The sequence below is a fragment of the Triturus cristatus genome, chromosome 5_2 (assembly GCF_964204655.1).
Source record: "Triturus cristatus chromosome 5_2, aTriCri1.1, whole genome shotgun sequence".
NCBI classification, from domain to species: Eukaryota; Metazoa; Chordata; class Amphibia; order Caudata; family Salamandridae; genus Triturus; species Triturus cristatus.
In genome coordinates, this window is record NC_140588.1 from 416,675,925 (window position 1) to 416,689,356 (window position 13,432).

Below are 13,432 nucleotides of genomic sequence, written 5' to 3' on the forward strand. Positions count from 1 at the left end.
TACAAATCCTGATTGATTGCAATCGATAGGAGAACAGGTAGAATTATCTGACAGCGCCTCGAGACCCTCACGCGTGAAGCAGCCAAGCTCTACAAATCCTGATTGATTGTAAACGATAGAACAGACAGAATTTGTCCTACAGTGCCTCAAGACCCTCACAGGTGAAGTAGCCGCGCTCTTCAAACCCTGATTGATTGCAATCGATAGGAGAACAGGCAGAATTTGTCCTACAGCGCCTCGAGACCAGCACAGGTGAAGCAGCCGCGCTCTACAAATCCTGATTGACTGCAATGGATAGGAGAACAGGCAAAATGTGTCCTACAGCGCCTCGAGACACTCACGGGTGAAGTAGCCGCGCTCTTCAAACCCTGATTGATTGCAATGGATAGGAGAACAGGCTGAATTTGTCCTACAGTGCCTCGAGACCCTCACAGGTGAAGCAGCCGCGCTCTACAAATCCTGATGGATTGCAATCGATAGGACAACAGGTAGAATTATCTGACAGCGCCTCGAGACCCTCACGGGTGAAGCAGCCAAGCTCTACAAATCCTGATTGACTGCAATGGATAGGAGAACAGGCAGAATTTGTCCTACAGTGCCTCGAGACCCTCATGGGTGAAGTAGCCGCGCTCTTCAAACCCTGATTGATTGCAATCGATAGGAAAACAGGCAGAATTTGTCCTACAGCGCCTCAAGACCCTAACAGGTGAAGCAGCCGCGCTCTACAAATCCTGATTGACTGCAATGGATAGGAGAACAGGCAGAATTTATCCTACAGCGCCTCGAGACCCTCACGGGGAAGTAGCCACGCTCTTCAAACCCTGATTGATTGCAATGGATAGGAGAACAGGCTGAATTTGTCCTACAGTGCCTCGAGACCCTCACAGGTGAAGCAGCCGCGCTCTACAAATTCTGATTGACTGCAATGGATAGGAGAACAGGCAGAATTTGTCCTACAGCGCCTCGAGACCCTCACAGGTGAAGCAGCCACACTCTATTAAATCCTGATTTATTGCAATTGATAGGAGAACAAGTAGAATTTATCCTACAGTGCCTCGAAACCCTCACGGGTGAAGCAGCCGTGTCTACAAATCCTGATTGACTGATTGTAACCCCTAGCCCAACAGGCAGAGTTATCCAACAGCGCTTCAAGACCCTCACGGGTGAAGCAGCCGCACTCTATAAATCCTGATTGATTGATTGATAACACATAGCTCTTTCTCACCGAATACTTGTCTTTTCTCGTGAGTATCCCTCCCTTGGTCCAGACCAGCTCTCCTTCCAGGTATCACCAGGAACCCGACTTTTAATACTGTGACATGCAAGGGTATGCACGTGTTCACCCACTCACTGCTCAGCATCCTGCCTAACCCCTTCCCAGTGAAATGTATAAGGGCTGGACCGGTTGCAGAACTGAAAGGATGTCAAAGGCAATAGTTTAGTGTCCCAAGCAAGTGCTCAGTACTTGCAAATGTATTCATTAACTGAATTTCTTAACACTTCGGGTTCACTCTTGCAGGGCAGAAGTTTGGGGGAGAAGATACTGTCTAGGGGTTATAGTGTTATCTAACATTTGCCACCAGCTTATTCCTCTAAATAAATTATGTAATTTTGTGCTAATCACTTCATCTGCCAGAGCCTCGGTTCTCTTTCCTGGTTAAATCACAACAATTAGAAAAAAAGCTCTTACTGCAAGTATGTGAATATGGGCGAGAAAACAGAATACTGTTGTGTAGATACCAATGAGCATTATATGATGCAGAACATTAAAATGACGCAATGCCCAGCATCATGAATGAAAAGCACTGAAGACCCAGTTAATTGGGCCAAGGATGGATTCGATTAAGCAGCTCAGTTCACACAACAGAACAAGCATTGGCTAAGTCAAAGGGTCTGGCATTGGTCAACAGTTGTTTGTATCTGTCGATGCTTGTTTCATTTTGCCATGGGTTTGCAAAACTGTATTGTTGTGGATGCTGCTGGGCTCTCTGTCAGTCTAAAAAATAAAAAAAACGGCAAAAGCAAAAATACTTTTTGGGTCTCAAAAAACACTCATTTCCACAGACGTCTTTGGTACTGAAGGAAACTGCATGATGTGCAGATATGCTCCTTGTGACTGGAGGGAATAATGGTCATTCACAGTGAAAATAGCCAATGGCTGACGTTAGCCGTCTCATTGCACCTTACTGTATGCTGTAGTGGGCAGAAGAAGAATGTGAGTGGCATTACAGCAGACCAATGGGTGAAGAGGGCTGGCTGAAACCCCTATACATACATTATACACAACATTTTCGTAAAATCAAAAGGTCTTGGCTACCACTAAACATAAAAATACAGTCGAAGGCAGCCAAGGTGTGATTCACAAATGATTATGGAAAGTCAGAAATCTGTTTCAGTGAGTTTACGATTAACTTGGAAGCACATTTCTGACTTTTTCAGCATTCTCAAATGATTCTAGCGTGAGTGACAGCTATGACAGTCATAGATTCCCTTGAATATTTGAATGCTTATGTATGTTTCTGCAATTGAAAGTTGTTGGGTTTTACATGCTTACATTGAGCGCAAATGTACATTAGCAAACGTATTTCTTTTCTGTTTCTCCATGGAGAACATATTGTTGCTGGAGGAGAAAACCCTTCGCTGCACACTCATAACTGTGGGCGTGTTCCCTCCCCATTTTCTCCTCTCCTCCACAGCTGTAGGACTTTTGGTTTTTCATGATGTAGAACCACCTGCACAGTGTTTGTGATTTTCCACCCACCTAGAAACGCCAACAACCCCTTCCCTAACCCCGGATTTTAAAATCAGGAAAATCCACCATATTGATTGAATATTCATATTGCATAATAACATTTGCAGAAAAACACTCAACATGTATGACTGTGAAACATTCATGTGACTTTACACTCACTAATATTTTTTGTGGTGAACCTACGTTCAAATAAGCTGCACAAAATGGCATCATCATTAGAGCTTATAATAACAGGATTAGGGAGTGCAGAGGGAAAGCCCTACACGGGCACTGGAGGTGGATACATCCTCCATATGAAATTAGTTATCAAACATAAGGATCCACCCCTGGAGGAAGAAAGTGAAAGGAAACAGATAACCTGGGTTCAAAACACTAAGGTAGTGATGTGTGCGTATCCCACTATGGTTGGACACACACTGTGTTGTTTAAATACCCCTCACACACCAAGAATGGCCCATGGTGTCATGCTTCATCATAGGGGTCTTCCCGCCCCGCTGCGGGACGGGACGTGCTACGACCTGCGACTACGCGGGAGCACTGATGATAAAGTGCTATGTGTAATGCAGTGTGTGTCCAACCATAGTGGGATACGCACACATCACTACCTTGGTGTTTTGAACCCAGGTTATCTGTTTCCTTTCACTCTCTTCCTCCAGGGGTGGATCCTTATGTTTGATATCATCATTAGAGCCCCAGAGAATACCTTCTTGTTTAGAGCAAACATTAAGAAAAATAACAGGTCATGTCACCAAAATGTATATTAACCAATCTGAGGAAACAGGCCTTCAACTTCTGCCAGTTCTAATTGCTATTTGTTTTTAAGTATTTTGTGCACGCTGTGTGTCACTGTGTCAGTAAAGAATGACGATAAAGTGTTCAGTGGTCTGTAATTGAGGGTTGATGGTTGTATGACGTGACTTCCTGCAATGTCATGTCATGTGATCACAAGGGCATGTGAAGTCATTTCCGCTGTGGCTCTGGCAATATGACCCTGTTGGTGATTTCCTCAGTTCTATCTAGAATTAGGATTCAGTGCTTGAAAGTGCCCCTGCTTCTGAGCTCTCCTGCCTATAACCTCAGGGTTCTGAGGCTTGGTGCACCTAAGGAAAAGTAAAACATGTGAAAAAAGAAAATTCTATTTATATGCATGCAGTCTCTGGCACATCCAACCCTATGGTTAGGAGTCGTTCAAACATGCATTGCTTCACTAACCATGTCTGATTGCTCAATGGGTTAATGCACTCACTGCTGTGATAAATGCGTAACCACAATGAGACAAATGCTAAATTTCGTCGGTCTACCCTTCGAGATGGATAAAAGGAGTACCATAAGACCGACTATCATCGGTATCTGGGCCTTGGATTTATAGAAACTGTGATTTGTGAATGTATTGATGAATAAAATGGTGGAGATGCATGTCAGACATGTTCGGGACTTTTTCAGATTTCAGGGCATGTGTGTTTTGGAGAATTGTAAGAGACACAAACCTCGGTCCACGCCAGTGGACTTTACTTTCAGTTAGCAATGATCTGACTTACATTGGTGGCGATGGGTAAGATAGTTCAGTGGGTTTGGCGCTGCCGATATCTGCTTTAAAACTCGTTCTCAGCTTTAAATGCCAGTGGGTCCATGCAGCCTCCATAGCGGACTGACCATTTTGAAAGGACTTACATTACACTTGGTTACTGAAATTCAGCTTTTTGTTCAACATCTGAGTCGCTGTTAAGAAATGTCCAGGTTACTCCACTGGTTTCTCGGAACTAGTTATTCCAGTTTAATTGTGTATGTTGGTTCTCGGTTGATATATTTCACCAGTTAAATTGGCCTTTTTATTTTGCTTGACATACAGAACCCAGTTTTCAAAATCTCATACGCCACAGCGAGCCAGAAAAAACATTTGTAACTGGTCAATTGGAATTTCCAACAAGATCCCGCTTAATCTGAGGCTAATGATAGCTCTCTTCTGAGTACTTCCACAGGTAGAGTTTAGAGGCGATTCTGGTTGCAGTGTGTACTATGCGTGTGATTAATACTTCCATAGGTAGTACTTCGAGGAGAGTCAGTTTGCAGTGAGTCTGCGATCTGAGTGATCATTACTTCGGGAGGTAGCGATTATAGTCGAGTCAGTTTGACGTGTGTGCTGCCTGTGTGATCAATACTTTCAGGGGTAGCGCTTAGAGGCGAGTCAGCTTGTAGTGCGACTGCGATCTGTGTGATCAATACTTTCAGAGGTAGCGCTTAGAGGCGAGTCAGCTTGTAGTGCGACTGCGAACTGTGTGATCAATACTTCCAGAGGTAGCGCTTAGAGGCGAGTCAGTTTGTAGTGCGACTGAGATCTGTGTGATTAGTACTCCCGCTGGAAGAGCTTAGAGGCGAGTTAGTTTGCAGCGTGTGCTTTATGGGATTAGTACTTCAAGAGGTAGAGTTTAGAGGCGAGTCAGTTTTCAGCTTTCAGCGTGTGCTATGCGTAGGATTAGTACTTCCTTAGATAGCGCTTAGAGGCGAATCAGTTTGCAGCGTGTGCTATATGTGATTAGTACTTCCTGAAATAGCGCTTAGAGGCGAGTTAGTTTTTAGTGTGTGCTATATGTGATCAGTACTTCGAGAGGTAGAGTTTAGAGGCGAGTCCGTTTTCAGTGTGTACTATGAGTGGGATTAGTACTTCCTTAGATAGCACTTAGAGGCGAATCCGTTTGCAGCGTGTGCTATATGTGATTAGTACTTCCTGAGATAGCGCTTAGAGGCGAGTTAGTTTGCAGTGTGTGCTGTCCCTGTGATCAGTACTTCGAGAGGTAGAGCTTAGAGGCGAATCAGTTTTCAGTGTGTGCTACATGTGATCGAGTCAGTTTATAGTGTGTGAACTCTCGAAGGTGCAAGGTAACGTTTGATTGGTTGAAATGGTCGGTTAGCGTCCATGGGGACACCGTGTCAAATTTACTCCACCACGACCCTTGCTTCGAGACAAGCTCAAATAAAGCTCCGCCTGGAAACTTCAGTCTCAAGAGTTTTCTGAACCTTACAGAAAACTCTACATAAACAAGCCACATGCACTGTATGCTTTTTAATACAATTTATCAGGAAGAACACCAGACCAATGTTTACGTGCAAGGGTTGTTTTTCTTCACATAATGGATCTATTTCCACTGAAAAAGACGGCTCTCCGCGGTGGCTTATGCTCGGTGTGCACCCTAAATATCAAAGACATAATATCGAGTGAGGCAAGAGTCGAGGATAAAATATTGAGCCCAAAATATCGAAAGGTAAGTAAATAGAGATGTTCTATACATAATACCACGTCGATGTACCTTGACCATATATATATATCTTCCTCTTTATGCACATACCTTTTGATATTTTGGCCTTCGATACTTTGTCCGTGGTATTCTTGCACCACCTATGCATAGCTCCATATTCAGTAGCACAATCTTTATGCTCCCATTCTCTATGCTGTGTTGACAATGTGATTGCCATTTTGATGGCTGTTGTAACCGCTATTAACAACAGCCCTTTGCTGTAAAGGCGTGCAGCTTTGCCCCCTGCCCGCCCCCCCCGCACATACTGTGAGAAATAAAACGTGCCTCTGGGTATCAATTGCTGTGTCGTTTCTTTGATGCTCGGCATCCTAACACCATGACAGTGTCGCAAGGTGCTGAGAATGTGGCATAGCAACCAGAGCTGCCCACACTGGAATAGGGGAATCGGGTTCGAGTTTCGGCGTCGCCTCAACATCCTGTGATTCTGGACAAATCACGTCATCTCCCCTTGCCTACAATAAACGAGTATGTCCTTGTGTAACTGCTGCTCATGTAGGGCGCCCCAATACCTATGTGTCGATTTCGCGCTATATAAAACGTCGAATAAACAAATATATTCAGTTTTGTTTGACTTCCGGATGGAGAGAAGTCGGGGGTAACGAGGTTGCTACCTGCCTGCCTGACTTCGTCCCTCTAATTACAGGCCGTAAATGCCCGCCAGATTCACCCCTTAATGTATTCAGTGCAGACGCGTTCTTGGCGGTGCCACTGCTTCTTGTTGTTAAGACAGCAGTGTACAGACCTCCTGCGCTACCTAACTCAGTCTAGCATGGAGGCACACGAGATGAAAAGGGCTCATCGGGGCAGAGGGCGGCGGCTTCCTTGCCAGCCCTGTGCCTGAGCTGGGGACCACCCAGAGCATTAACAGGGTAAATCTGCAAAGAGCAGCGACGACAGGCATCGTCCACGACCCTCAAACAGACTCTTTAAATTGTAGTGCATTTCTTAGATAGCGCTTTGGGTGCAGCCGATCGTCGTTGCAGCGCTATGAACAACAGGTGCAGGTAACACTCCATAGAAAGCTTCTCCCTTCTCTCCGTCCATCGTGATCATGATTAGACCCTGTGACCCGAGAAACTGACCCAAGAGATGTACTTGTTATCTGGAAAACCAGATAATTATATCTACGGAAAAGGTCCACATTACAGTACTGTGCTATTTCCCAACTTCCCACTCGGCATGAGATATGCATTATGTGGCAAATAAGCCACATTAATAAAATCAGACTTTACGTTTCGTTGTCTGATCCGTCTGTGCAGTTGTCGACCCCCCCCCCCCTCCCCCCGCACAGCACTTGGCGAGCCGCAGCTGGTCTCCGCTGGCCAAGAATGCCTTCTGCCGCACGCAACCTGCTCCTCCCCGCGCGCACACACCTGAGCGCAGAAATGTGTTCCTGCGGTGCCGCGAGGACAGCCAAGTTAGAACAAATTGTACAGCGAGGATTGCGAAAGAAAGCTTTTAATTATAATTTGGAAACCTACAGCCACCGATGTCTAGCGCTCCGAGGGTTGCTGGAAGGCGTCTATGAATGCTTCAAGTCTCTGTGAAATGGGAAGCATGCTGTCACCACATCTGCTGGTTTTTTTTTGCATAAGGCTGAAGGTAAGCCTGCATTGCGTGTTTGTTTATCTTTTGCAGATAGCGCCCACTTACATCGCCTCTTGACACATTTCAAAGGCAGCTGTTTCCCAATTTCACAAGAGGGACGGTAGAATAAGGGAGAATTACCACGTGCAGAGCATAGCCCACAACCTGCCGTTGGTATGTCAAGTGCGGCGTCGGGGAATGTCTTCCCAAGCGCTGTTTTGAAATATTAGAATGGAGAAGGAAAACAACAGTCCCGGGGGAGTCACAAAAAGAAACGGGCGCCTGCCTGCCAGGCCCGGGGCGTCGGGTGTGGAAAGGACCCGAGGGAGTGGGAGAAACGTCAGCGCACGAGTCGCTCTCATATCAACTACATCTCTTTGTGGATGCCCGTAGCGGCTCGTGGCACTAACCCCCGCCGGGCTCCCATGGGAGGCCCCATCCTATCGCCGCTATCCAGGCTCAGGTCATCGAATCCCGGATGAAAGACGCGCCGACGTGCCTCGCTGACCCTTCTAGTGAGACAGCCCCGGAGCCAGTGTGCGGCCCTAGCGGGGATAACTCGGGGCGAAGGAAGGTGTTTATTGGCGAGACAAGAACCCTGCAAAAATACATCCAAGGCAGCCAAATGGGACAGTGCATCGCTTAAAGAGATCTGCAGGGCAGCGGTCTGCACCCCTAGAGGTCCTGCTCCTCCTTTCTTGCCTCACCCTTTCATCCCATGAGTTGTAAAACTCCACCGGGCACTGCAGCCAGCTGTACGAGTGTTCAACAGACACACACAAACACGTGAGTGCGAGCATGCTTACCGTGCAGGAAGAGGGCAGGCAGCAGGCACTGGACCAGACGGACGTAGTGCGATGGCATGGTGAAGGCGTCGCGGCCTCTCGAGGCTTTTATTTGGGACAGGGACGGCTCCCGGCCTCCGGGGAAACCCTGACCACTTTCCACAACTCCTTCAGGTGGTGAAAGAAAAAAACACAAGCAGTCCGGGGTTTCTGCGCGGGGGCTTCTGGGCCCGGTGAGTATTCGAGGTTAGATGCCAAGGCTCGTCTGAGAGGAAAGAACAACTTTAAAAAGACTTAAAAAATGCCGCCTTCTCCTTTGAAAGGCGCAGCGCGCAGAGACCTCGGGGCAGAGGAATCGGACCGGCGATCCGTGTGAGGAATGCACCTGCGAGCAGCAGCTGAAACAAGTGCTTATCAGGACCACTGATTGTTCGTATGCCTTTTAATTTTGATACATACAACGCACGAATTTATAGAGCGCATGTCCTTGTTGCAGCCGCACCACTCCGGCCTTGTATTCCAAACTTCTCCCCTCCAGCCCAGCCCAGGCTTTCGCTCTGTCCTGTGCTCTCTCTGTCTCAACGTGCCAGAGTAAATCAGGAGGCTCGTATAGCGCCACAACACGCGCCTTCAGGCGCTCGCTGTCCGGAGAGCAGAGGCAGGAAGTCAGTGCCGGCTCAGAGGGTAGCCTGAGCCGCTCTGCTCGACTGCTATAAACTGCCTTTTTTCCCAGGATCTTCGTGTCTCTTCGTCCAGCTCTTCTGTATGTTCGGCCGCCTCCGTGTTCCCGTCTGCCAGTCTGTTGTGACTTCCCCAGGCTCCCGCTTGTCTCTTCTCTTGCCTCCTGCTGTCTATTCTTCAGCCCCTTTCCCCAGTCTCTCTCCGCCTCTTGTCCTGTTATGCGGTGGTTGTGCTGAGACCCCGCGCTGGCGGCTGCTCCGCTGCACTTTGCTGCAGCTCCTTCTCTGATCTCCCCTTTGAACGGAGCTGGAGGAGGCGTGGCCTGCAGAGAGGGGCGGGGCCAGCATCCCTTGGTGAAGATGAGCAGCCGAGCGGTGCCCAGGAACTAGGGCTGGGCGGGCGGCCGCGCACACTCTGCTTCATGCCAGAGAGACATTCTGGTAGGGTCGCCACCTTTCCCTGGCAAACATACCGGCCATTTGTTTCAGTTTCGCTGTTCTGGTATGTGCAAGAGTTGGTAGATGAAAATGAATTTGTGTAAAACCCTCAATATTCTTTTTTAAATTTGTCTGTTATCCCACAGTTTGCTTTAATAATCATGTAGACATAATATAGATAGTTCTAAACGCCTTTAAAGTGATTTCTTCACCTTTTTGCTGTTTTAGGTTTAGAGTGCCAAAGGTAAAAATGCAGGATTTTTTTTTACATGTTTTCTCTTTCAGGGACATACAAATACAGATCAGGCTTGTATACAAAAAGTCCAGGTGATACCAACAACAATGTCCACGCCTAAGCCACGGGTACTCACAAATCTTTTCCCAATGACCACAACGTTTGGTCTGTGATGTGAACGAGGGCCACATCGATGCCAGCAGGGTGTAGATCCAGATGGGGATGGGGACTAGTAAAGTGGGTATAGGGAAAGTGAAGCATGTATATCTAGTAGCTGAACTGCACAATGTGAAACCAGGAAACCTGGGATAGATCCCAGCTTCCCCCACTTTACCAAATTGTGTGATCCTAGGCAATTGTTTTATTACACTTTCCCCACTTTTTTTATTATCACATATAAGAGGATCTCGAAATACATGAATTCAGGGCGTGCGCTTTACAAAACCCTCTCCTGTATTTGATTTAATAAACTATAATTTTCTTCCTGTATATTAGGAACTTAGGCCACCTTAAGAGTGCACATAGCAATTGACTTGCTTCTTAGTTCACTATTGGCATTGTTGTCAGGGTGAGGGGGAAGAATGAATGTTTCTAAATTCATACTAGAAAACTATCAGCTAAAAAATACTTCTTAATGAACTGATATAATCTGATATACTAAGGTGAAATTGTTCTGCATGTTAATGAAATACACTTTCTGAATTTTGAAGAGACCGTATCATATTTTTACACTTTTGCTGCAAGATGGCTTTAAAAATTAGTGAATGTATTCCTGAAGTTAAGTGGTGCAAGACAAACTACTTCTTTTCTTTCTTTAACGTTAATTATTAACCTTTAATTAAATGCTTCCTTGTATATTTAACATCTTTTTAATGTTAGTGCTGAGTAGAGTGAACAGCAGCCCAGTGTTTATCAGGGGCCACATTTAAAGGTCAGAAGGGCCCCCGAGCCGTAATTTGAGTATCACTGCGCTAAGCTCTGCAATGTGATCAGCCACATCCCCTAACTTCCAGTATAGCCTCCCTACTGGCTGACAGCATACTTCTGGTCAATCAATAAATCAATCAATCATTTATTTGTATAGCGCACTAATCACCCGTGAGGGTCTCAAGGCACTGAGCAGGGGTGGGGTTGCAGCTGCTGCTCAAACAGTGAACTGGTGAATTACAGACATCCATGTCTTTCATGTGACCATTCACTTCTAGTCCCACTGAACATTAATTCCTTTCAGTCACTGATCACTTCCAGTATCACCGATGCTTGAAAAGGAAATATAGAAGTTCAGGTGCACACTCGACCAGAGTATCTGGTTCCCACTGAGAAGTTCAGGTACTGTCCCATTAAATGTATTGCATCACTGCCGAGGACTGGAGGAACGCTCCAGTGCTTAATTTGTAAAAACAAATAGGTGCCGTGGCCCTCGTCAGGATACTGCAGCTTTCCCCATCCCTTGCCCCAGCCTGCTCTGCCAGTGACAGCATTAACATGACTACTAACCATCACACTCTTTCAAGTGTGACAATTCATTAAATTCCAGGCCCCCAAAGCTACAAGAATAGCTTGTGTGGCAGGTATGAGTCATTTTTAGGTCTCGCCTGACCCAGCGCATGCGCTGGTCTGGCGAGACTTTTTGTGAGGGCTTAAAAAAATTGCTGCCATGGCCGGCCTAGAGCTACAATGCATGTGCGCGGGCGCGCGCTTACGAGCAGAGGCTTTCCTCCTCATGCTCATTAAGTGCATCGCTCGCCGCGCTTGATCGCAAAGGCGATCACTTTCACTTTCGCGGCCGCGCGTTTACGATCGCGCGGCCAATGCTTGTTGAACTTGCTAGAAGATCTATCTACTTTTGTCGATCGCCAGCCATTTGAACTCCCAAATTCTGTGTCCAGTTCAACCATTTCGTTCCCTGTAGTGTGAATACGGTTCATGGTCACTATCCAGGTGTAAATTTACTTAATTCTGTCCCCACCATTTTCCTGCGATGCCTCTTTACATTGCCTCTCAGTATTGCGCTGGTCATTCGAAGTGGGAGGATTTTAATTACCTTTCGCTTTCAGAGCATGTGAGCCAAGCTGTTGAAGATGCAACGATCGGACTAGCACGTCACCTCTGGCTACCAGATCATTTACTAAAGGCAGGCTGCCACTAATATTGCTGTAGGGTTGGAAGCAGAGGCGATTTTAGGCAAGGACAAAGTGGGCAAATGCAAAGCACCCTCACCTTCTGACGTGTAAAGTGACCTCTCTCTGTCTTTATCACATTTCTCTTCTCTCTTTCTCCCTGCCGACAGCTACCTCTGACTTTTGGCTTTCTCTACCTATCACTGCCTCACCACGCCATACCTTTCTGTCTATCTTCGTATTTCTCTTCCACCCACATCCTATTTTAGCCGTGATGCCTCTTTGTAGAACCCCCTGTAAACACTTTTCACATCATCGCCATATTTACCTTGTCCACTTCTCTCTATTGCACCTTTCTCTATTTCATTTTTTTCTCTCTACCTCTTTTCTTTATTATATCCGATTCCTCGCTACAACAAGATTCACTAAATTCACACACTTCCTTCTGTCTGCTTCGCATCTCTTACTACATTTACCTACAAATAAACACTTTACCACTCCCTATCGCTCTTTCTGTGCTTCACCTGCCTATTTTGCTCATGCTGCTTTGTCTAATTCATATCATTTCTGTTATCTCACCCCTCTCCCTCCCCATCTCTTTCTCTACACCTGCATCTCTATGTATCTACACTCTATCTCAGCTTTCTCTGCTCCACCCACTCCTCACTCTCTTGTTCTACATTTTCTTCTACCTATCTCTAGCTCTCACAATCTCTCTACCTTACATAGCCATCTTCTTCTCTTTCTCAAACTCCTTCTCTTTTGTTCTCCCTCCTTTGCACCTTCCATTCTCATTATCTCATCTTTTTCTCTTTACGTTGCATCTATTCCTATCTCGCCTATCCCTCTGCCCCATCTCTATATCTACCTCCTTTCTACATGAACTTCACCTTTGTGACTATGCCATTCTCATTACCTCTCTTTCGTTCTCCTGTCTCCCAGTCCCCCATGTCTCTCACTCAGCAGAGTCAGAGGTTGCTGTCTAACCAGAGTTGCCTACACATAGAAAGGGAGACGAGGGATATTGGATGGGAATTATAGAAAAAAATATATGTTGTCACCAGATGGAATAGTGAAATCCTCTTCTACACTGCTTTGATTTTCACAGTTGCAAAAATAATGCCAGTTGTGAAGGGGATTCCTTTGTGGTTATGAATTAAAGCTGGCATTTCATGTGCTATATGAATACATTTTATTTCCACCAAGCTACCGTTCTTCTGTTTTTCCAAAAGTTGGGGAACAGGCTGGTTAATCAAGTAGTTCCAGGTAAAATATTGTTGTTATAAGACAGGCAATCTAGATCCAGGTTCAAAACATGCATTGGCATAGCCAATAGGTCTCGCCTTTGGGACCTTATAAGTTTTTTGCCATGCAACAGTTGATGTTATTGCACCAAGGATATTGTGCTGCATAACTAAATACTTATAAGGTCCCAAAAGTGAGACCTATTGGCTATGCCAATGCTTGTTAATGTATAGATTTTGTTGTGCTCATACTTAAATTAGGCAGAGAGCACCACCA

General features: G+C 46.0%; 1 protein-coding gene across 1 annotated transcript in view; it reads right to left on the minus strand.

Annotated features, from left to right (window-relative positions):
* Positions 1-9,391, minus strand: part of APCDD1 (APC down-regulated 1) — an 86,223-nt gene extending 76,832 nt beyond the window's left edge. The window contains exon 1 of the mRNA XM_085607338.1: positions 8,460-9,391. Within this exon, the coding sequence (XP_085463464.1) occupies positions 8,460-8,517 (58 nt within the window). The 5' untranslated portion in view covers positions 8,518-9,391. The remainder of the gene's footprint in view (positions 1-8,459) is intronic.
* Between the last annotated feature and the right edge of the window lie 4,041 nt (positions 9,392-13,432).